General features: G+C 42.8%; 1 protein-coding gene across 5 annotated transcripts in view; it reads right to left on the bottom strand.

The window, feature by feature from the left end:
* ctbp2a (C-terminal binding protein 2a) overlaps positions 1-27,475 on the bottom strand; it is a 79,294-nt gene that overhangs the window by 21,721 nt on the left and 30,098 nt on the right. Inside the window, exon 1 of one of the 5 annotated variants that reach the window (XM_084947783.1) lies at positions 18,760-21,441. The exons of 1 other annotated variant lie outside the window; for it this stretch is intronic. In XM_084947783.1, the coding sequence (XP_084803909.1) occupies positions 18,760-21,028 (2,269 nt within the window). In that variant the 5' untranslated portion in view covers positions 21,029-21,441. Of the gene's footprint in view, positions 1-18,759; positions 21,442-27,475 lie in introns of those variants that run through there. 3 more of the 5 variants (XM_084947784.1, XM_084947781.1, XM_084947782.1) reach the window with 3 other exon arrangements.

Below are 27,475 nucleotides of genomic sequence, written 5' to 3'. Positions count from 1 at the left end.
GAGTTCATTATCCGACTGCAAAATACTGCTATCATCCAGCAGTCACACACAAGGAAACATACTCGACTTGTGCATATACACACGCGAGAAAAATGCAAACACACACCCGGAGATAAAAGGAGAAAATCAGTTTCTCATACTTTGTACACAGATAAACAAGTTGCAGCTGGCGGGAAAAATCAGTCACTTACAGGAAGTAGGTCAAAAAGCTGTTGATTAATTATTTCCTGGTGGTTAATCGTCTTTCTCCGGCCTAATAAGGCAGAACGTGGCACCGCGGTTAACACATGATGAATCTGCGGATAATTAACACTTAACAAAGCTGTTAATGTGAGTCTTAATGACTCGGATCCCTGACCAGTGATTTGAAGGAGCTCACTGATGCTGAACAGAAAGACTGAATCTTCCTTCAGACGCTAAGCTACAGAAAAACTGACAGCGTGTCAATGAGCAACTGTACGTTTCGTGTACTACAATTAAGAGACAGTTCACACAATAAGAGCAGCCAGGACAGATACTGATGTATAACATCAATAATTCTTACAACTTTACCCTCACATTTGCAAATTTTAGACTAGGAGAATCAACCGATTAAAGTAACTGCAACAATTTTTAACTGCAATAACAGTATGAGGAGGAAAAGCTCACCTAGCAGTGGTGCTAACATACACTTTTCCTTTATCATGTTTATTTAAATGAAAAATTTTGTTCATAGCTAATTGTTCTTAATCATTCCTCTCGATCATTCAGTTCCTAACAAAGAATATCTGGTTCACTTTATGGCTCAGCCACACTAGAATAAAAGTAGAACAACAACCTCCTTGGGACTAGGAAAAATTGGTGGTTGCCAAGTGATTGGAGTGAATTTTTTCCATTTCGCAGACTGATTACAACTACTTGCAGCGACCAACTGATGGCTCAGAGATTCTCTAAGCAACCACTTTTGATTGCACGATGACTCTTGAGAGCTAGCCTGTCTCTACATCACAGCAACAACTCTCAGACGGACTGGCGAAAGTTTGAAAATTGAAAATTTTAAGTGCAGACAGATTACCAACGTGCTATGAAAATATCGTGGAGAGATGAAATCCAAACATAACTATTTTAGTTGTGTGGAAAGGCAGGATGAGTTTTGGAAGTGATCCAGTCAGAGGTGATCTCTTCCTGCAGTAAGAATTGTGAGGAAGACGAGACTCGACATATGGACCAGGGCTCTAGACTAACTTTTTGCCATGGGCGTACCGGTACGCCTAACTTTTTAAAGTTAGGCGTACCGGCACAAAAGTTAGGCGCACACAAATTTTATAATAATTTATATAATATAATGTGTTTTCTGGATACACTGTGCTTTTTCAGCATTCAAAGATTGATGACACCATGTCAGAGCACTGGCTATGAATTTCAGAAGGATCAGGCCTTAACTTAACAGAAAAGTTAGCAATAGTTCTTTTCCTATTACAGCTACATCCACTTCTGTCGTGCCTAGGCTGCTCACTAGGGCTGGGTATCATCACTGATTTCTATAATCCGTTCGATTCCGGTTTTCAAAGTCCCGATTCGATTCAACTTAGCCTCAGACAGTCAGAAATATTATAATTCTGATCATTTATCAGTACTGACTTCATCAGAATTGTGAATATCACAGCAGATGCCTTTGTGTGAAAGTAGCTGAGAATAAAACACAGAAAAACATGAAGGAGATTTTCCTGGTCTGGCTTTTTATAGCAGATAACCTTAAAAATATTCTACAATGTTCTGCATATAAAGTTTAAATTTCTTCAGTATTGAACAACAGAAAAATAGGCTTTCTTGTCCGAGGTCATTTAAGTGAAAAAAAGAAAAGAAAAAGACAGCAGCCGACAGCGCTGTAAACAACGGTAGACTGGTGGGTAATAAGCGAATGAATAATACAGAAAACAGAGATCGGAGACGGGAAACTGTTCTTGAAGTACAGAGAGAGATATAGAGAGAGCTAGCTGTGCATGAAGTGTGATTTTAATAGTCGTGGAAGCAAAACAGCAAAATTCATGACGACATTGATCAAATGTGAAGCGCAGTTTGCTGCTTCTTTTGCTGCTGGCTCGGTGAATTTTGGTTGGAGAGAGACAAAACCTGCAGCTCAGAATCAGCGCAAAAAGACGTAAACACAGCGCGGACCGGACGCATCAGAATCGCTAAGCTCCGACAGCGTGTCCGTGTACGGGCCGTCGGGTGAGAAAGCCGAGAAAGACAAAGTTGATTCTGATGCGTCGGTTCCGCTCCGTGTTTACGTCTTTGTGTGGAATCCGTGTACCTGCTCTCATTTGCTGTTTGGTTGTTGTTGAAATGGTTTTGTGAGCTTTAATCTGAGAATCTGGCGTTTCTGGCAAAACACAGTTATATTTAAAAGTCGATTCAGGATTTAATGAATTGATATCGCTTTATTCAAGCTACTCACCTCCCACTTCCACCTGCACTTTCAACTGGACCACGGCCAATCAGAGAGGTCCCGCCCCTGACTATCTCTGATTGGTTTAGTCCACGATAGGGGCATAATGTGTGTCTGTTGTTGACCACAGGGAAGGTTGCAGATTTTTTTTTATTTTTTTTGCTACCGAACAGTTGGTCGCACAGGTGCAACCAAATATTTTTTTTTAGTCGCACCACTGAAAAATTTGGTCGCATTTGCGACCAAATTGGTCGCACTCTAGAGCCCTGTGGACACATTTTGCATATGATGTCTAGGAAAATAAAACACTAGTGGAGCAAGTGTAAACAGTGTGGAGCAACTCTAACTGCAAAAACCCCCCAAAAAATGTTACGCTTTATATTTTAGTCAACTCAGTCAACTTTAGATTTAGTCTACTATAATCTTATGAGATTTACTCCACTAAGACTAAAAGAATTTTAGTCAAGAGACTACAGTGTCGAAGTGAATGGTTGTCTGCACAAATGAACACAACTCATTTGCAGCTGCAACTATTTTTTGGTTACATTGCTATGTATACGCAAGATTGCAGATTGTCTTGGGCACCATTGTGCAGTAAAACGACATCATCATTTGTGGAATTTCTGTTTCAGATCCATGGCGTTCTGGCTGGAGTTTGAATATAAGCAGTTCATGGGAATTTCTGTCATTGTGAATTACTGTAGATGGCAACAGGTTTGCAATAGACGGCAACATATTTGCGATTTTTGTCAATTTATTACAAGTAATTGTCAATTTATAAACAGATTACATGTCAACTTGACTCCACTGAATCACAAACGGAAGTTGCTTTGAAGATGGCAACTGACTTTGAGGGGTTGCAAACCGGGTACACTCTCACTAAAAATTCACAACACAAATCCTGAGGTAACCAGCCAGAAAGATGGTCAAAACACCTTGTTTGCATTGTAAGCCATTAAAGTCTTCATGTCGTAAGCTCATCATCAGTTTTGGAAGTATTGTTGCTTTATTGTACGTCTCATTACTACGGGCTTCTGTAAACCACACGTTGATTACCACAGTGTCATTATTGGTCCTTGTGGAATATAACTGGGAATTAATCAGCTTGTAGCTGCACACGGCTGTAATAACAGTCATCTTTATAAATGCGAGCAGAAAAGTACCTTCTGTTTGCTGATTTTAGATGATTAGCTTAAGAGAATCAGGCACACTTTTTTCCCCTAATAATTACAAGATGACAATTTTGGGTTGTGTTAGGATCATGCATTAGTTATTTTGCGCTGATGAGAAAACAAAGCCGGCTTGTGGAGGTCATAAAATAATTATTCCACAGGAAAACAAACACATGACAAGCTCGCCTGTTTATTCAGATGGTAAAAAGCCCACAGGAGAGCACATAAGTGAGTCTTATCCCAATAATTCATCTCTATTTGTTGGTCTCTTGTAGAAAACCTGATTGCATCTGGTTGCTTTTCTCTCTGTATATATTAGAGTATCTGTTTATGTGCCTCTCTTTGCCTCCCCGGTGGGGTCAACGTCAGCCTGGAGTGTTTATCAGCAGCTTGCCAGCTGTTCCACCCAGCAGCCAAACCCAGAACCTGGACTCAAGGAAACACAAAAGCAAAGCCAGAACTCTCTCCGTGTCCAAACAGAGTCCCACCCAATACCAGACTCCTTCTTTAGCAGGGCAAAAATTCACCACGGCCATTATTCAAGTCCTACTTGCTGTTACATAAACTTCTGCAAGCAGCAGAAACAACACGAATGAAGACAGTTTACATTAGGCTGCAAGATATTTTGGCTGGTAGTCTTAGGGATAAAAATGCTAATTGCTTGTGCCAATTTCCTGTTATTGTGCACAAAGTATTTATCAAAGCACAACAGCCAGCATTGTGTATAAGCCAGCAAGTAATAAAGAAACAAAGCCAACAGCTTGACTAACTAAATCTAAACCATGTTCAGTGTGACAGCAGATAGGCTTATCCAGTGGAGGTCATGTGTTGCTACATCCCTCGTGGGATGCTTGAATGGCCTAAAGTTGATATCATCCTAAGCCAATGCTAATCACAAACTGGATGATTTGTCAGGGAGTATGAAAACTTTTGGCAGAGCTGGCAAGCGCGAACTCTCAACCACAAATGGATTACAGATGTTCCAAACTAAAAAGCCTTTTTGGATTGTGACAACAGAAATAGAAGCAAAAGAAAAAGAAGCAGGACTCGTAGAAATATCTCTCCTTAGTGAATACGATCTGGTGTCTAATTCTCTCGTTTGGAAGGACTGATCTTGGAAAAGCAGCTCAGACACTGCCAGACGCTGTGAGTCACAGTTTTCAGAGGGAGAAGAATCATTTCCTAAATAGAGCGCAAACAATCAATGAAAGAAAATAAACCTTTTCTCAAACCTGTGTCTCTCCCCCTGGATTTGGATCACATCACACTACATCAGTTATCTTTTTCTCCTCTGGCTCTATTTTCTCACAGATTTTGAGCTCTGGTTTTCAACATGACTTGGTTGGTTTACAAAGACCAATTTATTTGGAAGTTAATCCACTCTCTCCCCACCCCCCACCCTCCAGATTTACTTGAGGCTTGTTTTTGTGTGTGTCCGTTTTTTTTAGGTTGTCACACACTTTGAAGTGCAAATGGTCCACTCTGGGACTGCAGAGACGTATTAACTTACCTGCACTATTGTGATTTCGTGAATAATTTCACTGTGTAGTCTGCCATCTCAAATCTCTCATAATGGCTTTCTGAGACAAGTTAGCATCCTCACTAACAGAGGAATGAAACACTTTAGAGACTCTTTTATATCCTGACGTCATTTTAACTGACTCTCAACTACAGGTGACTGCTTTTATTAAACCCTTGCCACCCCAGCCGCTCATTCTTTTCACTTTCCTCTTGCCCTCACTTGCTCCATTTCTCATTTCCTTAAGTGAAAGGTGGTGAGATGCTGCTAAATTAATCGAGCCGGTGTGACACATGCCACGGACGCTCAAACACTGGCCCCCGTATCAACGGAACAATAAAACTGCAAAAACAAAAGGAAGTGAGGAAGATTTTCCATGGCACGATGATGTCAGGGACACAGTGGCGGTCGCTGAGTTCACAGCGAGCTTTCAGAGAAAACTATTCTGCAGTTGATGCAGGACCAAAATGGGCTCAATGGGCTTAGGACCAACAGCTGGTTCTGGTTACCTAGCAACTCCAAAGCTGGGGGGCCTCAGTGATGGGATAGTCCAAGAGTGAGAGGAAGGGGAGGAGGAGGTGGAGGAGGGGGCAAGCTGTGGCAAGTGCAGCAGGTAGACAGGAAAAGCTTGATTAGGGGATATCAAATCTTAACCCTTCGCATGCCACCCATACCTGGCAACCCAGTGAATGAGGTCTGTATAGCAGAAGTGGCACAATCATGTTTATCTGCGGCATTTTTCTTCCAGGGAGACATTGGGAATACAAACACAGCTCAGCCCTGTGCACACGCACACACATCAACACAGAGTTTGGCCGCACTTAAGTTCGCACACACCCACAGATGATAGCCATTAATGACCAGCGTTTATCCCGGGTGTCGCAGATCTTGTTAAACAAAACACCGAAGGGCATTTGCGCCTCTGAATGCGACAGCCCCCATCTACTCTACTTCTTTCTTCATTGCTTTCGTGCACGTCCGTTCACATGCTACTCAAAATCTAAACCACCAATGTCACAGTCTGCAACTGTGCATACATGTTAACAAGAACCCGGCGCCTGTGTTCTTGGGAGTGTCTGCTTTCTTGAGTGTGTTTACGATCCCTTGGCATCTGTAGAAAAAGAGGGGGTGTGTGTAATCTTTTCTTTGGCAGACTTGCTTTCTCAAGGCCCCCACCGGACCAGCTACGCTGCCGCCACCCTAGCTTGTCTCTTGTTCCACTATGTGGACACACAAAGACATTGTTTGTCCTCCCCTCTGCCTGCCTGCACCCCTCCCAGCTCACACCCCCCCACCTCCAAAGTTATCACCACCAAAAATGCTCTGCCAGATGGGTGAGGGAGTGACGGGGATAGAAGAACTGGACAAAATGAATATGTGTGTGTGTGAGAGAGAAGCGTACGCTCGCATAAGGATATCACAGTGCCGTCTGTGGTAAAAACTGACCACAATGCAAAGTGAGAATGAAGACAGGCATCCATCCTCTTTAAATGCTGCCCTTTGTGCGCCACTAGCGTGGACTACAAACAATCGGCGTTTGGAGACAAAAGCAGCTGTCAGAGCTGATAAACAGCAGACAGTGCACTCCGGCTTTACTTCACACGCACACATCGAAAAGAGCGCATCCAGGTCAGGAGCGCGCACGCACACACACACAAAAGGGGGGGTGGATATAATATCTCAGCTTTGCTATCATTCACAAAAAGCACAGATACAAAATCAATCAGCTATGTCCTTGCAGCATCATAAATGGAACTTGTTTGATTTTTGCAGGATCCCAGTGAAAACTAAAGGTTTCATTTACTACTGTGAAAAGATGCAGTTCTGTTTTTTTTTTTACAGTAAACAAATCAAACAAAATATCCTTTTTTGCAAAAATTGCAACCAGTTATTAAAACCATAAACAGTTACAGATCAAGTTTATTCCAAAAATGCAATTTCCATGCTAGCACGGATTGCGCCTGTATTCTCAATTAGAAATAAATTATTAGACTTTGCAATACAAAAAATGTGTTACAGGCCACAATCGCACAGCAGACCATTAACCTTTACGCGCAGCTAATCACACGCTCATTCTCCTGTGACCTTTGACCCCAGAAATGACAACTCATCCAAGCTCGCCGTCCTCTCGCTGCTGTGTAGAGACCTCTGTGGTTTCAAACCAAGGAAGCACTGAACGCACTCACATGGGTGCTTGCCCTCGTGCACGCACACACACTGTTTTCATGACACACTTCATTGCAAAAACATAAGAGGCTCATTAGCCTTAAAGCCAAATCCAGCCTCCCCCCACTCCCAATCCACACACCCACACCCCTCACAGTCACCCACACAAACACACACACACTCCACAGCTTTTTATTATTATCCTTGATGAGTGTACGCACGCACACGTATGCATAAGACAATGTGAAACATGCTCCTTGCCTGGGAAATGTCTCCACATTCTTCAAATCAGGTGCTGCACATGGCAGAGGAAACGTACTGATGAGGGGCAGAAAAAAAAAAAAGAAAAAGAAGAAGAAGAAGAAGAAGTGGGCGTTGGTGTATTCTCACACAGTATGCCCTGGGGTTATCCTCTCCTCTCCTCTCTGCCTCCTACTCCAGCCTCCCTCCTCCCTCTCTGTCTTCCTATGCTGTCTTCTCTTGCTCTCCCCTCTGCTTGTTTCCAAATCTGTCCTCCTTCGTCACCTCACCCCCAGAAGTTCCATTTCAATTTGTCAGACGACTTGTACTCTTAAGGGGAGGAAAAAGAAAACCCAACCAAAATGTATGGTGGCACAGGAGGGCAGTGGGTGAGGGGGAGGACAAGAGAGCGAGAACTACGATCGTCACTCCCCCCACCCGTGCAGTTAAGGCACTGCTTTCAACTCCTTTAATCTCCAGAGAGGAGGAGGGGAAAAAAAATCGGGATCTCTATTTGTCTTCAGCCAGCAATCAGCACTTCTCTAGCGCTCTCCTCTTTCCGCCTCTTCAGCCAGATCAGTCGTATCTTTCCTCCTCAGCCTCCTCTTCCCTGCTCCGTCTTCCTCTGCTCTCCCTTCACAGCAGGTTTGGGCTATTCATTCAGACGTCAGGCTCACTCCGTCAGCCTTTTGTTGCAAGTCACAGAAAGACGGAGAGAGAGCCAGAGAGAGAGAGTAAGAGAGACAGAGAGAGAGAGAGGAAGGCGTGGGGGGAGAAAAATGTGAAAAAAAGAGAGAGAGAGAGAAAAAAAGAGAAAACAATCCGGTGTCACGGCTATGCAGAAGAATTTCAAAATGAAAGAGGGGGGAAATAAAAGAGTCGAAGGAGAGGGGAGAAAAAAAATCCTTGAAGAGCACCAGTCACGGGGAGAGGTGCAGCGCTCCTGGCACACGTACGACTCCCTCTTTCATTCTCTCCGACCTTCCCCTCCGCTCAACATATTTTCCTTTCGCTCTTTTTTTCCTCCCCTCCCTCCTTTCAGCCTTTCCTCCCTCCCTCCCTTTCTGTTTTATTATTTGTGATCTGGCCTTCATGGTCCTTTAAGAGTGCCAGCTCTCCCCCACCACCACCACCAACCAGCCCTCCGCCCAACCCTTTCTCAGTTTCATTCCCCCTTGTTCACAAACTCATCTTCACAATCTCAGCTGCATTTTTCCTCTCCGCCACCCTCTCTTCTCACTGTTTGAAATGGACACGATTAGATATGTTTTTCACTTTATAACCCCTTGGATGAAATTTCAAGGCTTAAACATTAGGATGTTTTTCAGTTGCAAGCTTGCACAAAGATGTAAGATGTAGATTTTGGTTGAATACAAGGACAAAACGTGGTCGGAGCCTTCACATGGACGTGCTATCATACGCAGGCACATTTCTTATTTAATAGAAAATCCAGCAGTTGCAAAATTAATTCCCAATATCTAAAAGTTTGTAGACTTTCTCTCTCTCTTTCTCTCTCACACACACAGACACTCACCTGCTACTGAGCTCTTTAGAGCTCCTCCAAATGCAAGTACAGCAGATCCCTACAATTAAAGTTTTAAAGTTACGGTAATCCTTCCTGGAGTCTAACTGATCCCGGGATTTGAAGAGTAACAGATTAGGATGTTTACTACGACACTAGTCTGAGAGGATGGCTAAATACCGAGACGCCGTTTCTAAAAAAAGACTGATAGTAAAGGTTAACAAGTCTGTCTGAGTTTCTGGGTCATTATTTGTACCACAACACTGCTTTTCAGAGCCCGAAATCCAGTTATTAAGATGTCAGCTCATTTCTGATACAAAATATTATTTTTTGCCATACACGAGTCAAAAATAATTTCAGGTTATTATCTTAAAATTTTGACTTGATTTCAAGTTGTTTTTTTCCATTTCTAAAGTTGAGATAATAGCTAAAAATTTGGATTTATAGAATTATTTATTTTTTCTAAATTGTTCAAAAGTAGTACAGATAATTAAAGATATGAATGATGTGCATTAATGCTTTATAGCCGGGGTGTCATACAGTCAAACATACAGTCTAGGGGCAAGAACTGAGCCAGGCAAAGGGTCTAATTCAGCCTACTGGCTTTTTTAATCCCTCAGTCAGTTTAACAACTGTCTGTTGGACTTTTTTTTACTGTATTTCTGTCAGTTTTACAGCCTTCTAAATCACAAAATCATCAAGGTATGTAAGTGGCAGATAAAATGACAGAAAATGAGATGTTTTTATTGTTAGTAATGCATCAAATAACAGAAAAGTCCATGTGTTTCATTATTTACAAAAAGTTGGGTTTTGTTTTTTGCAGTAAAATAAATACATGTATCAGGCATTAAAGAACTTAGAGTTCTATGTTTTATCCTTATGGGACAAAGTTCTCCTAATGAGTTCATTTTCAGTATTTTTCACATTTATTTCTTGAGGTTTAACCCCAAAGAGCCATTTCTATAAAGGAAAAGCAAGGATTTATATTTGAAATTACACTTCTCTTTCTTAAGACATGTCAATGATTAGATGTCTAGTTAAACTTCTTTACACTGGCTACTTTCACTGATCCAGTCCACTAAACACCTAGTTGGGCCGTGTGTGGCCCATGATGCAAAATAAGACTGACACCCCTGTTTCATAGGTTAAGGTAGATTTAACCTTTAGGTTTCTAAATTCAAGTTTAAAGAAGCTCCTGAGACAAGTTTAAGGACCTGACATAATAATATCTATTCAGGCTGCTCATATATTTATGATCTCCAAATATGCAACAAGAGTGTTTTATTTTTAATTTGGAAAAATTAACACACACAAATGTATTTCATATTTGTTGTAAGATGCCAACTAGCTTGTTGTAAAAATGGTGAATTTACAGGATTTCTACTGCTCTCTTTCTTTCCTTATCAACCACTCAAAGTGTTTTACATTCCAACCCACAATCGCCCACTGACAAACATGCATACATCGGGGCAGATTTATTTTTTAGGTGGTTTCAGCATCTTGCAGTAGAACATTTTGAAACCTGTACCGGAGAAGCCGGGAGGTCAAAACGATGACCTTCTGATTGGTGGACGACCTGCTACAGCTCCAGAGCCGACCGCCTCCAGCTGCCCAAAACGAATGTCAAACTTTGCATCATTCTGCACACCGAAGGCCAAACATCTAAGATAAGCAACGATAAACAAAATATTTCTTGGAGCTGATGGTGGACTTACAATGTTTTATTTATTATGATCCTATTTCAGCTGTGAAAATGTCTTCCATATACATTTTTGTGTAAATGTCTTGAAGTGAATAAATTCTTACTTTTTTTAAATCTTTAAATATTGGAGCAGGGTTAAAAAAAAGAAGAAGCTAGTTTTAGTCAATAAACCAAGGACACATGCTGCCGTCAATGTAAAGCACACAGTGTTGCTCAGCATGAAAGATGAGAGTGGATGACATGAATGAACTGTGTGAATTTGTTGAAACGGTAAACTGATTATTTCTTTTAGTTAATCAAAGAAAGAAGCCAAAGAAACAACCTTGACAATCTTTTAATCAAACAATGGGAACGCAGCATACTTTTTGGACTGTCACTATATTGCAAAGTTAAAATAAAAAGCAAAAGTTAGCAAACACTGAACACTTCTGATTAAATAAAGAACAAAGTATACCACGTGTATAGTAGCACTGGCGCTCACATTGTCATGTGTTTAGTGTAAGCCCAACCGAAGTGTGGTGAGTTTAAAGGACTTCATTGAGGAGGTTTGGTTACAACATGTAACCAGAGCCCGCAAACCAGGCCTGGAGTAAAAAAGTCTCATTCATGAAAAGAGAGTGCCTGACTAAGAGAGCCTACTGTATAATTTGACCTCTAAAATTTGCCATCCCATCTGCCTCCTGTGATCTGCATGTCGTGCTGCTGCCAAATGACTGAAGCACAAACGGCATTCCGGGGAGACGAGTAAGAAGAGAAAAGGGAGAAAAAGACATGGCACAGCTGCAGGTGGACAACAGATGCTGAATTTGTTTTTTTCCTTTTTTTAAGAGAGGCAATTTCACCACATAAATTCTTGTTCTCCCATCCACTCTCCTTCTGCGCATCCCTCCAGCTCTCTGACTCGCCATCATCTCTTCATCCACCTTTCTCTTTCTCGGTGACTTGAGCCAACTGGCTTCACTAGAAAGAGGATGAGATGTTAAGAAGATGTGAGAGACCGAGTGCGTCTATGTGTGTGTGTGTTTGTGATCACGATGAATGGGGGGAAGGCATCACTTTTTTCAGCCCTCATCCCGGCTGCAAAATTGGACAAGTAGAGTGCAGACAGGAATCACATATCTGATTTCGATGTAAGACGCTGACTCATTTATCAGTAATCTCTCTTTTAAATAATTTTTAAAAACATAATAGAAATTCAGGATTGGAAAATCCAATGACGGCTGTTCATATGCATGAAAACACAGGTACGCAAAAACTCAAATCCTCCACCCCCCGCGCGAGACTAAAAACACTGTGAAACACAAATCCTATTTACAGCCCCCCTCCCGTGATCCTTAACACGGCTGACATACCTACTGAGAATTGTACAATATTTTCCTTGGGTGCAAATGAAATTCATCTGCACCTCTAAACATATCCAACCCGTTGGCTTCTGGTAAAACACTGCCGAGCAGAGTGTCAAGTTTTGCGCATATTCACGTTCAGCTTATTCGTTGTTCGCCTCAAAACACATGAAGATTTAATTTTCTCAAAATGAATAATTCAGAGTGACTCTCTGGTCACTGAGGAAAAGAAAAGAGACAAAAAACAAGAAGAAATTAGACAGGAGGTGGTAGGAAAGAAAACGAAGGGAAGGAAGTGAGAGGAGAAAAGGTCTTTTTTTGATGAGGAAAGTAAACCTAAGCTTTCAGCTTCTCAATTTATTGCTTTCTTTTTTCTTCTACCTTTGAGCTACAACTGTTTGAGGATTTGACCTCGACTGCCTGTCTTCTCTTTGCTGTTAATCACTTCGTATCTCTCTGAAATAACAGAGCAATTTAGCCAGAAAGGTCAGACTTTCTCTTTAAAGGCCACCTTTTTTTAAATGGTACCAGCACTGCAACATTCGTAAATTAACAGACACCCGGCAAGTGTTAGCCACTCTCAAACGCTTTTATGACGTGTTAAATAACACTTATACAAATCCAGGGGAAGATTAATAAAACTATTCTTGAAATAAGTCAGGCGAGCCATCAGTCAATAAACAGAAAATCATTTATCATTTACTGGTTTTAGCTTCTCGTGTATAAAAGTTTTCACTTTTTATCTTTAAATGCTTGAATTCACATTTTGCTGATGACATGTTTTTGAGCAAATTGTTGCATAGCTTGAATCCCCAGGCCACAGGAAAAAAAAGTCACATTATCATTTCACTCTCCATTTTCCACATTATTTACAAGTATGACATCAGCTTCTTTGGATCTGGGAACAGAGCTCTGCATGGATTGGCAGTGTCCTCACCCTGCACTCCCTCGCTCGCTTGCTTCGTGATGGCACAACAGAGTTTAAAATAATCTACCCATTTGTATTCCTCAACCATTTCTAATCTAATCTATAGCAGCCTTCTCTGCGCTGAACTGCGATCTTTGGTCTTTCTTCCTCAATCTGTTCTTCTGTCTTTGCTTGGATTCAGTCACCTCACATCTTCAGATTACTCATTTCCCACATTTTCTTGCAGCTAGGCTCTACAACCCACAACCACAGTCAAGAATGAATGTGCTGAGCTATTACGTTTGAAACATATTTCTCCCATTACCTCTTTCTCTTTTCCCTAAGAAAGACCAAGAGGCAAATATGAGACAAGAGGGAACGACAAAGAAACACTGGAAACAATTTAATGTTAATTTAAGACAAAAAGAGGGGAAAACATGAACGGAAAATGACTACTCAATATTCGTATAGATGTAATCCCAACAGAGTCAGTGCCTGATAACGGGAACATCTGGAGGGGAGAGAGAGACTGAGAGACTGAGCACCGTGCCTTAACAGATGCCACCAATACCATCTGCAAATGTCCATTTACACAATCTCTCATAAACACATCTTACATACACTCACAAAGAACTTAACTGGGAACAGCTGTGCAATCCAATGCATTTTTACCAAGCACTTCAGTTTTTAATAACATTGCACACTGTACTATCACTCCCGGTAGTCTTGGCTGCTGTGGCGTAGGGTCCAGTAAGGGGTATAAATAAGAGATAAGATCCAATAAGACAAGATCCAACATCATAGCAACTGAATTCATCCCAAACTGTCCTACAATTAGTAATTTGATTCTTCTTAACAAAACAATTGAGGATCACAGGTGATGCCTCTACTTACTTTGTATGCAAAGAAGCCTATCAATTTACAGTATCTCTCACACCATTGCATCACCAGCAACAGCCTGAACTCCTGATACAAGGCAGGATGGAACCTTGCTTTCATTTTGTTTAAGCCAAATTCTAACTTTACCGTCCGAATGTTGCAGGAACAATCAAGACTCATCGGATAAGGCATAATTTTTCCTCTATTGTCAAACTTTCATGAGCCAATATGAACTGAAGCCTCATTTCATGTTCTTAGTTGACAGGAGTGACACTCGGTGTGGTTTACTGCTTCTGTACTCCTTAGCTTCAAGGTTTCATGTGCTGTGTTCAGACATGCTTTTCTGCATATCTTGGTTGTAACGAGTGGTTATTTGAGTTACTGTCGCCTTTCTATGAGATTGAAGTAACGTCACCTTCAATAAGGCATGTTCTCCCAGGGAACTGATGCTCACTGGCTTTTCTGACCATCTTCTGTAAACCCTAGAGATGGTTCTGGGGTAAAAATCCCAGTAGATCAGCAGTTTCTGAAATACTCAGCGCAGCCTGTCTGGCACTAACAACCATGCTGCATTCAAAGTCCCTTAAATCAACTTCCTTCCTCACTCTGATGCATGGATTGAACTTCAGCAGGTCATCTTGACTGCATTCAGTTGCTGCAATGTGACTGACTGATTGGCTGTCTTAAAGAAACTGGAGGTTTACCTAATAAAGTGGCTGGTTTAAAGTAGTGAATGATTTAGCCTTACATAATAATGATAATAATGTGGTTCATGTATGCAGATGGCTGTCCCCTCTGAGCCTCATTCTGTTGTATGTTTCTTCCTGTTAAAAGGGAGTTTTTCCTTCCCACTGTCACCAAGTGCTTGCTCATTGGGGGTCATCTGATTGTCGGAGTTTTCACTGTATCACTGTAGGGTCTTTACCTTAAAACATAATGTGCCTTAAGGTGACTGTTGTTGTGATTTGTCGCCATATAAATACAAGTGAATTAAACTGAAAATCTAATCCTTTTTTAAAAACTGCTTTCTAGTTTTTCTTAAGCACTTTTACAGTCCTATGCTAGACTGGCAACCTCTCCACTATGGATGTATGGATGGATGGCATTTATTTGGTGGGTAAAAAAAAAAAATTGTGAGCAAGGAACATGGTGGCTAGCCAGAAAAAACCAACCAACCAAACAAAACAACCTTTGACTGCCACCCAGATTTAGGCCAATATGTGACCTTCAAAAGCTAGATGAAAGATTGACAGCCAACCTCATCTCTATGGAGAGTTTAAGGTTGACTGACAGCTGCCAACGCCCTGTTTCCCCACCCCACCGTGCAGCTTGAACTCATCATCTATCGGAAGCAGAACTATGTCACTTTCTCTCCATCGCTCTCTCTCTCTTTTACTTAATCCCTCAGTCAGTTTAACAACTGTCTGCAGCTTTGACCTGGACCCCATTAATACATAATCTGCTATCTCCAGAACGAACATGCCACAACCCTCCCCCACCATCGTGCCAGGCCTAAGCAAGCAAGAAAATTGCGGCTAGTGTGTCAGTCATGCATAGCAGAGCAAAGCAAAGCTGACGTGAACTGGCACTGAGTCACCTGGCCAAAGTCCATGATGAGGGGGTCAATGCCCTCAGCAGGGGTGGAAGTAAAGAAGGTAGAGTCCTAGAGTAGCTTATATTGTGTTTATGCCAGTTTGGGGGTGGGGGTGTCCTAGTTATCCCTGCTCTAGGGTATTCCATAAAGCATCATATAGTGAGGTTGGTGGGGCCATGCCATCTGCATTTACACATGGGCTATTAATTCAAAGGGAAATTCTTTCTGCTTCTGGATGCAACATATTGCTAATGAATTATTTGAGGTATTCAGAATATCCAATTTACAAACTCATAACTTATTCAACAAAAAATGTTAGAGAAGCATTATTGCTGCCATCTATCCATTTTCTATTACTTGTCCAGATTCAGGTTGTAGAGACAGACCTCCATCTCCCCAGCAACCATTTTCGGCTCTTCAGGGGTGATATCGAGCCACTTGTGAGACATCATCTCTCTAGTGTGTCCTGAGTCTACCTTTACGAATTCTCCTGGTTGGAAAAACCAGAAACACCTCACCTGCCTGGAGTTAATGCTGCTATTAAAACTAATAGCGTTACCTGACAAAACAACATTACAACATTTTACCTGACAGGCTAAAACATACTATATTGCTAAGTCTGAATTATGTTATCTTTTTTGGAAAAAAGTAACCAAAACCTCCAAATAACTACTTAGCCATCCCAATATAAGTGGATGGTTTTTTTGCATTTTTTTTCTAAATGCATTAGCTCAGCCTGCCTTTTTGTATAAGGAAAAAACGGATGGAGTAAATTTGCAGTGTTTTATGACAATGGAGCGACCCTTTAACCAAAAGCAAATCTGCCTACGATTACCACCAAAACCCATGTTGCCTAGCAACGTACAATTTAGGAACATGCTTTCAGAGCAGCTTTTGCGGACGTGTCCATTAACAGATGAAATTACCAAAGCAACAAATGTCAGCCACATGCAAATGAGGTCTACTCTGCTGACTGTGTGTGTACTAACAATGTGATATATGTGTATGACGCAGACATGAAGAAATCTGTTTCCAAAGCATATTTTGACTATCAAGCAGTGGGGTTCTTTTAATGTCTGCTCTTTTGGGATTAAAAACAAAAGAAAACAAAGGAACAAAACACACACACACACACACACAAGAGGACAACAAAGCTGTCTCCGTTCAATAATGTGTATCCAGCCTGTCCTGTACATTTTAAGTCTATTTCAATCCACTATCTATGTACAGAAGGTCCCACGGAAAGCCAGAAGGCTGGTCTGAGCAAAATGGGACTATCTATGGATTACTGCAGCAAAGGAAGGATTAAGCCTCACTCCCTGTACTCATCAGAACCTGCAAAGAGAGAATGACACAATCACACATCGGCCATCAGCAGTGTAATTCGATTTTATCTGACCAGTGATGCTGCTAGTCAGCCTCGGGTGAGCTGGTGCTGATGGAGAAATCGGCCTTTATTGCCCAGCCTATAAAATCTACTTCTATCAGGCCATGGGATTTAAATATAATTTAGGTAGCCACTCTTGTGCTGAATTAAAGCTTTAATCTGATATCCAAATAAATCTGACCGACTACACAATGAGGATGAATTGACTGAATGCATTTTATTTAATCTGGAATTGAAAAGTGAATTTGGGACACAACCCATTAAATAAACACTAAAAAAAAAACAGAAACAAAGAGGAGTCTCAGAAATAAAATGAATTAGCAGATCTGTTCATGAGGAACAAGGTAAGGCTAATTGCTATTCTACGCAGGTTGGCGGTATACCTTGGCAGGCAGAAGGGCCTGAAGGAATGCTGTGTGGCCCGAGTGGCTATAAAGCTTTTCGAGGCTACCGTGATGCATCCTTATTATCACAATGAGGGAAGATATCTGTGTTTACTGCAACAAGGGCTCAGGGGCCATGGGGAGATGGTGCAAGGCACAGAAAAAGAGGATGTGATCAAAAACAGCTGCAGTTACAATGACACCCCAGCTGAAGAGCTACACAACTAATGCTGCAATCACCATTATGCAACATCTTGAATCCTATACAGTTGTGGCAGAATAAATTCTCTTTTTTTTTCCTTAAATGGCCTGTTGATTTTGTTTTTGCGCCAAATAGTTACCATTTGATACAGCAGATAAGAGCTAAATTATTTTAAAAAGCATATCTGCAGAAGGAGTCGGTGGCAAACTCAATCCCACATACTGCACACAGATGCACACACAAGCTACCTCCTGTTCCCACACAGTAATTGCACACAACATCTGACTTCTCTAGTCAAAGAAATCCTAATGTGAACTGTTCACACATGAATGCGGTGACTGACAGACTGTAACATGAAGACCGTGCACAGTTGTTAAATTTTAAAACATATCAGAAAGGCTGCTGACAGCTGTTCCTCCCAAATCCTCTATATTGCGCCTCGTCAATGCCATTCGTGTTGTATTTAATGGGTGATATCTCATTCTGACAAAGGAACTGCATGAGATTATTGAAATGACAAAAGGTCTTCAGAGAAAGTAACAGGAATTCTGACAAATCAGGCTCTCGCAGAGATAAGCAGACAAGAAAGTGAGATGTAAGTATCGGCTTAGGACGTGGGGTAGATTACAAGAATGCTTAAAGCAAAAAGTTATCCTTTTATGGTAATAATTCAAAATCTGGACAGCAGCTTTATAAAAAATAGACAAGGGCAGCAAGAAAAGACATCATTTATCTACTGTTGATGTAATTAGTGCCAAGACAGGAGAGGAAACAAATGACAGCACAGACCAGAAAGATAAAACGATTCAAAACGTCTTCCATTAACATTCAAACTGTGTTTGGATTTTTTTAAGGTCAAGAATCATGCATAGCATACCAGTATCCATGCTGAGCTAAATAGATTTCACATACCCCTAGTCTGAATGCTGGTATAAAGCAAAGTACAAAAAGGCTTATCTGGTATTCACTTACACATGATTCATCACGACGAAGGATGAAAATAGATTTACAGTGTCTTCTCCTTTTATTTATTTTTTTAAAGAAACAACTGCTGAATGGCTCTTAGAAATGTCAAAGTAATATTTATAAGTTGATATGATTTCTAACAAAGCAGCAGCACTGCTTTGTGCTGCTCCTGAAAGCAATGAGAGGAATGGGAACTGGTATCTTATATAAATCACACACAAAATGAAGAGCTCTGTCACAAGTAAACAGCCTTATCTATTGAAAACATGTGAAACAGCCAAGAGCACATCTATCATGAAAACAGACAAATACCAGATAAATCTAAAAGGAGAAAAAAAATAGGATTTACTTGTATCTGGAGATGCCATAGTCGACACGATGACTGGTGGACCCGTGCGTCGACTTAGCTTCTGGTTAGCAGCCAGGGCACCTTGGCCTTGAACGGGTGCTCCCATGGGAACGAGAGCATTGTCTGATCCTGGTCCCCCACCCTTTCGGATCAGCTGAGGACTAGGGTGAGGGCTGTGCATGGGTGACAATGGCACTAAGTTCCTGTCCCTCTTCATCAGCTCTATGGGCACTGTGTAGTTGGTAGAGTATGCTTTTGGTACCTGTTGCGGTGGCTGTGGTAAAGCAGGCATGGATACAGGCATCTGCTGTGGCATACCTGCCATCGAGTGAATAGACCCCGCAATGGCAGGCATTGACCCAGTCATCTGGTGAGGCATTATCTGCATACCCGGCATAGGCACCCCTGGCATCCCAGAAGAGTAGGCTGACATGGGTCTTGACTGGACAGGCATGAGGGCTCCAGCGTATGGCCCTGGTGAACGAGGGGGTTGGCCTGGGTATCCTCCAGAGGCTTCCAGTAACTGCTGCGAGGGAGCACTGCTGGGCCTTCTACCGATTACTTCTCCCATCCGTGGAGAGATAGTTTGCATGGCCCCAGGTGTTGGTGGGGGCATTAGTTGGGGATCTACTGCTAAAGGTTGTGGGGTATGTGGTGGATGATGATGGTGGTGGTGTGGTTGATAGATGTCTGCACGATGGCTAAAGCTATTAGAGCGACCTCGCATGGGCGTTTGAGGTTGGGAGGGGGCTGGTGTAGCTTCTATTGGGCGCTTGTAATGGTGGACCAGGCGAGAGAGCACACGAGCCTGACCGAGGTTTGGAGCAACTGTGCGGACATCGTTCTCCTCCATGACAGCCAGCATGCTAGTGGAGTCAAACCCCTGCTGGATAAGTGAGGAGATGGTGCTCTCTGAGAGGCCCTCGTTTCGCAACAGAGAAAGAAACTCTGGATCGACCGACTTCTTGGGGTCCACAGGCAAAGGAGTCTGTGGGGCGGTTGGTGGAGGAGCGGGAAGAGGGGCAGGGAGTAGAGTAGCTGGGGGAGGAGGGGCTGGAGTTGGAACCGCTTGCAGAGGTGGAGGTGCAACAGGGGCAGTTGCTGCAGTTTGGACTGGAGTAGGTGGAGCAGGAAGTGGTGCAGCCATAGAAAGGTTAGGGTCAGTGACCGGCATGGTAGGCGGAGGTGGCAGAGGTTGAGGTTGTTGCTGTTGCAGATGGTGTTGCTGCAACTGTTCTTGCTGAAGTTGCTGTTGTTGTATTTGTTGCTGTTGTAGTTGTTGCTGCTGTAACTGCTGCTGCTGAAGTTGTTGCTGTTGGAACTGCTGCTGTTGTATTTGTTGATGCTGTTGTAACTGTTGCTGTTGTATTTGTTGCTGCTGTTGTAACTGTTGTTGCTGTATTTGTTGCTGATGCTGTAATTGATGCTGTTGCTGGATGGTTAACGGTGAGGCTGTCTCTTGCCTCATAATTATGCTTTGACTGGCTGGATCTACCACTAGACAGGTGGCAGCCTGCTGCTGCGGATCCAGAGGGCGGCCATTAGCATCAGTATAAACGGACTGACCTGTCAGAGGCGGAGGCTCACTGGCATACCGAGGAGACGGCTGCTCCATTCCATAGTGAGCAGGAGGGGGGTCTCGAGGGGATATCTTAGCAGAAGTTATAGCACCAGGTTCCCTATATGCCCTATTCAATTCATGAGTGCTTGGAGGAGGGGGAGGAGGTAAAGGTGATGAGGGCCCTTGAGATCCAGCCCGCACTACCTGACCTTGATCCCACGCAGTACGAGCCCCAGGTGTCATTCCTAAATGTGAGCCCGACCTGCTGAGCGGATGAGGCAGCGGAGGCTGATGCTCAGATCGGTAAAAGGCCTCCGGTGGCCGAGGAGTCATGGCTGGGTCATGGGAGTAGTAGTCCTGGTGTGGAATGGATCCTCGATGAGCCATGGGCACTCGTTCGTAGTGGTTTAGATCTGGCACAGAGCCCTTCCTAAGCCCCCGTGGGTCGTGTCTCTCGGCGTAAACCTGTCCGTAAAGGGAATCTTGGTAGGAATACGGGTCGCGTTTCAAATCGAGGTCAGGAAGACGCACCCCAGGTGGTGGCTCATACCACCCTCCTCCCTCTCCGTATGACAAAGAGCTCCGCCGGCCTGTTACTCTTGCCTGCTGTTCGTACACGCTGTCAGGTCTTTCCCACTGACCCTCATTCCCCCCTAACGTGTCCCAACTGTGGGAGCGTCCGAGGCTCACTTTGTTAGGGACAAGCATTGGCGAAAAAGAAAAAAGCTGAAAATCTGTTAACAGAGGAAAGAAAAAAAACACAGAAATAGAAAAAATAAAGAGCTCCCAGCAGGCAGTGTGTGTGTGTGAGAGAAAGTTCCCTTTCAGGTCTTCATGTACAGCAGCAACAAAAAAATAGAACGGAGTGAGAAAGGATGAAGATGAAGCAAAGTCTAGCGTTTCACCTGATATCTGTTTGTAATATTGTAAGTCCGTGCTATCAGGTGACTTCCCCCTTTGCTGGCAGCCCTTGAATAATTAATCTCTGGCCATGCTGGCTTGTTGCGCATGAGGAAAGAGGACACCACACACAAACATATCCACATCACACCAAACCACACAAACACTGCAGAGGTGGAAGACACAGGAACAGGGTGCATGCTTGAGTTAGCCAGCGAACATTCATCCAAAAAAAAAAGGGGGGGGGGGAAGAAGTGGATAGGTTGGGTTATAGGTTGGGATGGGCAGGGGCTTGTATTAATCCAATAGGGTTTAGCTGTCCCTTCTCCGGGACATTTTACTCGCTCTGCCGATTGCTATGAGGGATTACACCTAAATAAAGCCTGTTTAATTCCACATCCAACTGTGACGTCATGTGAACCAGATACGAGCGTATCTGGTGATGGTGATGAGTATCGTGATCATGGTAATGCCAGTGATTTTGATTCCATTCCCAAATCCCTTACCCGCTCTTTCAGAGACACCTACCTGAAGCTGCTGCTGATGCGCTGCCGTCAACAGGTCTCAGAACGTAGTTTGGCCGAGTGATGGCGAGGGGAGGGGAGGCCAGGCAAGACGTACAGCTTCATTGAAAACAAATGAAATACAGTTCTCCCAGCTAAGTCCCATGTGCTGTCAGTAAACATCAAATCCACTCTGATTGGACACTAATCCTCCAGGCCCCATGCTTGCAGCAGAGCCACCACGCAACTGCTGCCCAACTCTCTCTGAAATGTCCTTGATGGCTCTGTGGTGCTTACTGACAGTGCCTCACTCTCTTTGATTTGGGATCAGTCAGACCTGCTGTCTGTACGTAAAATGCAGGACAATGAAAATTACAATGCACAGTGATTGCAGAATGCATGATGAAATCCACACGCAACATCTGGCCTCAAAATGAATGAGTGAAATGCATCACTTTGTACAGACTCTCAGTATAATCTAATCTGGCCATTTATATTACAGTTCTATCTATATGCATCTTACTGTCAGTAAAATACAGCACCTTCCCCCTCTTTCACAAATCTCCTCTGATCTCCTTCACTTAGGGAGGCTCTGTAATCTGGATTTGCCCCTTTGCAGAGAAAACTAAAACACCGGGGAGGGGGATACGAGTGTGTGCACATATGTGTGTGAAGGGGGAGGGAGGGATCTTTTTGTAACAGCAGTTAATCCCAATGCACCTACAACCTTCGATGAGCAAGAGCACCAAAACACAATCTCATTTCAATTTGTTCAAACAAGGAGGAGTATGAAAAGAAAACAAAGTGTGCTATGTATCATCCATGAGACATTCATTAAGTTGTAATTAACAGGATACATTTATCATTTCAATTAAAAAAGGTGATTTTCATTGCGTGGCTCTAAAGGTGTACTTACCCAGCTTTCTGCAGGTCTTACTTCATGCCGTTGTGGCTGAAACCCGATCCCGATCTGGATCTTGTTTATTAATGCATGAAAACACATGTAAGGTGAGGAAGTGTCCATCTGAAATTCCCTCTCAGAGACAGCAAGGGTGTGGTAATATATAAGACCAAAGCCTTGGTTAATATCGGTGTTAATGGAAAACTCCTGAATACTCATTGGCACTAATATTTTGCTTAATCAGAGTTGTGTAATTAAAAGAAGGAAGAGACCAAAGAGGGAGATTTTTTGGCTGTTTTCTGAGAGCTTTTCTGAACTGCTAGCCTGCTTCATGTGAGAAAGGAAATTAAAAGGGAAGGAGAGGAGGCACGAGTGAACCATCACAAAGATCTAAAACAGACTGTAAAGATGAATTATTAAATCAAAGCTGAGGAATGGGGGCGGGGGGGTGGGGGGTCACTTTTGAATCCCATTTTGAATTTATTAACCAATGGGGGGGTGGGGGGGGGTTACATTCATTTAATTTACGGGTGTCATTCACCACCTGAAGACACGCAGTATTTTCTGTGTTTAATGTTAAACTTGGACAACACAGAAGCAACTTTCCATGCTGTCATAATCCAAAATGATTATTCATTTCCAGAAGTCAGACTTCACACATATCATTCCTAATTGAGACGCTTGCCTACAACCATCATCGCAAGGCTGACAGTCTTTTATTGAGAACTGAATAATGCTGCTTAGAGCTGGGAAAAGAAATATCCCTAGCTCTCTGTCAGTATATTCATTAATATATCCACATTTGTGTCAAGGGCAGCAGAGTAGTAAAGACCGACTTCCTTCCCTAACCTCATCCGCTCCTCTCATTACTTTTTCTGCCCTGGTTCTCAAGCGACTCAGTACAGCAGAGCAGATCACTCATGCCCATAAAGTCAACTTCAAATAGAGAGACGGGAGCAGAGGTGTGTGCTCAGGGTTTGCGGATCTAATCCTAACAGGAAAGCAAATCACGGCGTTCTGTTTGCTTCAAACTAAACAATGTCTGACTGTCAAATTTTAATGTTCCAACATTTGCCATACTTCCCCGACTGTGCACACAATGCCAGATTTCCTGTAACAGCAGGATTTAGGAATTAAGCCGAGGATTTTTAGAACAAATATAATACCACCCCAGCAGAAGCTTATAGAGACCCTAGACTGAATAAGATTTGACTGGTTAAAAATTCAAAAGCTCTAAAACGTATAGAAGCCTCAAGTAAATGAACCTCGAGTGAAAATGCAGTTATGGCATTAATAGATTACAGAAAATACTTCTCTACGTTTTCTCTGGTTTTACTTTTTAAGAATCAGAAGAGTGCACTTTTCTCAGTATTAAAGAGAAACGCATTAAGAAGCAATTTACATGAATGGTGTGCAATTGCTAGACCTATGGCTAATCCATTGCACAATACGAACGCCATTGTTTAATAAACATGCTTCAACTCTCTGTCACTCGGCCCTCTCAAACATTGCAGCTAAGCCAGATGTGGGTCACTTTATGTGTGCACATGGTCTTATCATGCAAAATGTTTGCATGCTTTACCAAATGTCAAATCAGAAGGTTTACATGCAACAAGCAGATTTAGAAATCTGAGGTCTCTCCACACGCACACACAGATATTTGGCTTGAGCAATCCCATATCCCCACTCAGCTTTTTGACCCTGTTCTGCTCTTCTTCTGACATGCAGCACAGACAGCAGCGGCCACGGTGCTTCATTAATGCTCCTTTTCATTCACACGCGCAGACCGCTGCTAAAGCCTTGGCCTTGGTCTGGCGTGCATACATGAATAGGAATCACACGCTAACTCAAAGTGAATATAACAGGAATAAAAAACAACTGTCTCCTAGAGTGTGACACGCCACGTACCAAAGGCATGATTCGAATGTTAAACACACATTGACTTATGCATGAGCGCGAGGCAGGAGGCACTAACTGGAAATGGGATTACAATGCCAACACTGCTGCAAAGAATAATGCTGTCAGATGAATTGCAATGCAGCCTTAACAGACATTATGTACATGACTGGCTTATATGTGATTCCAGTGGGATTATTTGTCTCTAAAGGCAACTCCATGGGGAATGAATGGACAGTAAAATGGAGGTAGATGACAATGAAGCTGGTACTTATCTAAATGACAATCATACACAGGGCAAAATTCATAAGTGACACACAATTTTTTCCATTTTTGCTGCTACATATACACACACAGCAGCAGAAGCCCGCAAATTCTCCAGAATTTCCTCTATGTCAGCTATGTTACACTGTGATCCCTCTACACATAATCCATCTCCATTGCGTGCATCCCATCATCCCACCTCTCCAGCCCATCCTTCATCCAGTCCCTAGCCTGATCCAAGGAAGCCACAAGTCATTAAATACTCCCTGTCGTAGCTGAGGAGTGCATTTGATTTTTTCCAGGAGCCCATTTCCAACTTTTAACAAAAGTGCTGTATGCCAGCATAAACAAAGCCAAATAGAGGCACTAGACGTAAGAAAACAAACAAGCAAAGTCACATGCTAATGACAATAACAACAAAATCACACATGACAGTGTTTTTCCCTCCAAATATAACACTTTTGTATCTTTGCTTTTCTGCTCCCCTCGCTCAGTTCTCCCTACCCCTCCTTTGCTCTCCATAAAGCCTATAAAGGGGTCGTGGATTTTGGTGAGGAGCCTGGAACAAGCCCAAAGGCAGGGTGGTGGGATGGTGGCGGGGGGAGGTCTGACCCAGACACCACTCCGATGACTTCACACAAGAGCTGGATGCCAGAGTATGGAGAGAGTAGGGTGGATAATGGGGGGCAAGGGAGGGTTGAAAGCAAAAAGGTATATGTAGCAGAGCCCTGAGTGTGCTAAAAAGCTCAGGATACAGAGGCCCCATGCACCTCACCCCCTCCCCCTCTGGGGTGGGTGTGTGTGTGTGCGTGGGGGGGGGATGACATCAGGACAACTCCACCCTTTTTTTCCCACTACGTCCCTGCTTTTCCTCTCTGTTTAATTTGAAGCGTTTGGTTATAATGAAAAAGCGTGCAGGTCCGTTAAATGCGAGGAGATGAATAATTCACGGGCAAAATTTTACAGTGTAGCGGCTTGACTGGCCACATTATTTACTACTCTCTGTTCAAACATTTCTCCCCGTTGTACACATGACAAAACAAGATGCATTATCAGGCATTAACATATTTATTTAACTCCAAGCTAAAGCACTTGGAGTCGCCATGACAAATTCCACTACCCCACCTTGTGGTGTTTGCGTCCAAGCACAGATTCTCAACTTGTAAATCAACATTCAAGAACATGCTGTCGCTGCGACCTAGTTCACATCGCAGCGCCATTCACACCCCGTCTCTGCCTGGATCAGTCAGTTAGCTCTGGCTAAATAGCAATGGCAACAACTTGCATTGCTGCCCAAGCCAATGCATGCTGGGTACACAGATGGAGCAGACAGAAGGAGACAGAGAGAGGAGAGAGTTAGAAAAAGGAGGGGGAATGAGAGAGTATGGGAACTGATGCTCACAACAGATGTTTGCCATAGTTCCCTTATTGCGGTTACACTCTTCTTGGCACTTTATCAAACCCACAAAGAGGAGGAACATTTGCACTATATACATTTTAGAAGCTGATATCAAAACTAAACAAAAGAGAAACAAGCGGAAACATCTCTGTAATCAATTAGGACTCACTTTCATGATGGATTAGCTAACAGTTTAATAAACTCCCACAATTAGCTGATTAGTCAGTAATTGGTTGGTGCAGTTTTTAAAAGTATTGTCATACATGTGCAACAAATTAATTTGATTCTGTTGTTGTTTAACTCCCAACAACAACAGATTCATTACATAGTTCATACAAGGGGGGATACAGTACAGTACAAGCCTCGGGGGCTGGAACCGGCCCTCACACTATCTCAGTCCAGTCCCCAGTGTCCTAAATCAATGAAAGCTGTCGCTTCAGCAGGAGGCCTGTGCTACCCATGATTTGTTTTTTAATACATGCATAAATCATACTAAATGTATGTTTCTCATCACTTGAACTGACTCAAAGTGCACCTCATTAAAATGAAGTTTGTGAGGGTACTCCTTCTGCTGCTCTGCAGCATCAGTAAGATAACACTGTAGCAGCACAAGAACCAGTTCTCAACCAGCTGCAGGTCCTGGTTGGAGTGACCCTCCAGCTCCCAGAAAAGAGAGCAAATCAAAGAGTACCGTCACCTGCAGTCTGAAACGGGTCGTGAAGTTTGTCGGACTGCAAGATGAGTCTCACAATAGTAGCCTGATGAGCTTCCCAGTAGAGAAATAGGATACAGAAAGTGCTGTGGTTGAACTTTCAAAACAAGAGCACAATCGACTGCAAGAGATTATTGATCACTGCTGTCACAATTAATATATGGCGCAAAATCACAACAACTGTCACCTTAGGGCGCTTTTGATTGAAAGGCAAAGACCCTACAGTAATACAGAGAAAAGCCCAACAATCAGACAGCCCCCTGTGAGTAAGCCCCTGGTGACAATGGGAAAGAAAAACTCCCTTTTAACAGGAAGAAACCTCCTGTGGGACCAGGCATCTGCACCAAAGAGCTGGGGTAGGGGGAAGAAGACAGGACAGAAGACACACAAAAGAAGAGAACCAATGAGACAGTCTCATAAAAAAAATATAAAATAAATAAATACATCGTAAAATATGCTTGACAAGACTTCCTGAGGAATTGGTGACTTATTTTAATCTGTCATGTCCACTAAAAGTCATGAATTTCAGCGTTGTTCAATGTGCAGTCTTTTGATTACTGCATCAACACGGGTCTTTTTC

This window comes from Perissodus microlepis, chromosome 13, assembly GCF_051167445.1.
Source record: "Perissodus microlepis isolate ML-2025 ecotype Zambia chromosome 13, ASM5116744v1, whole genome shotgun sequence".
Taxonomy (NCBI): Eukaryota; Metazoa; Chordata; class Actinopteri; order Cichliformes; family Cichlidae; genus Perissodus; species Perissodus microlepis.
Note: the sequence above shows the minus strand (reverse complement) of the source record. Positions and strands in the feature narration are given on the sequence as shown.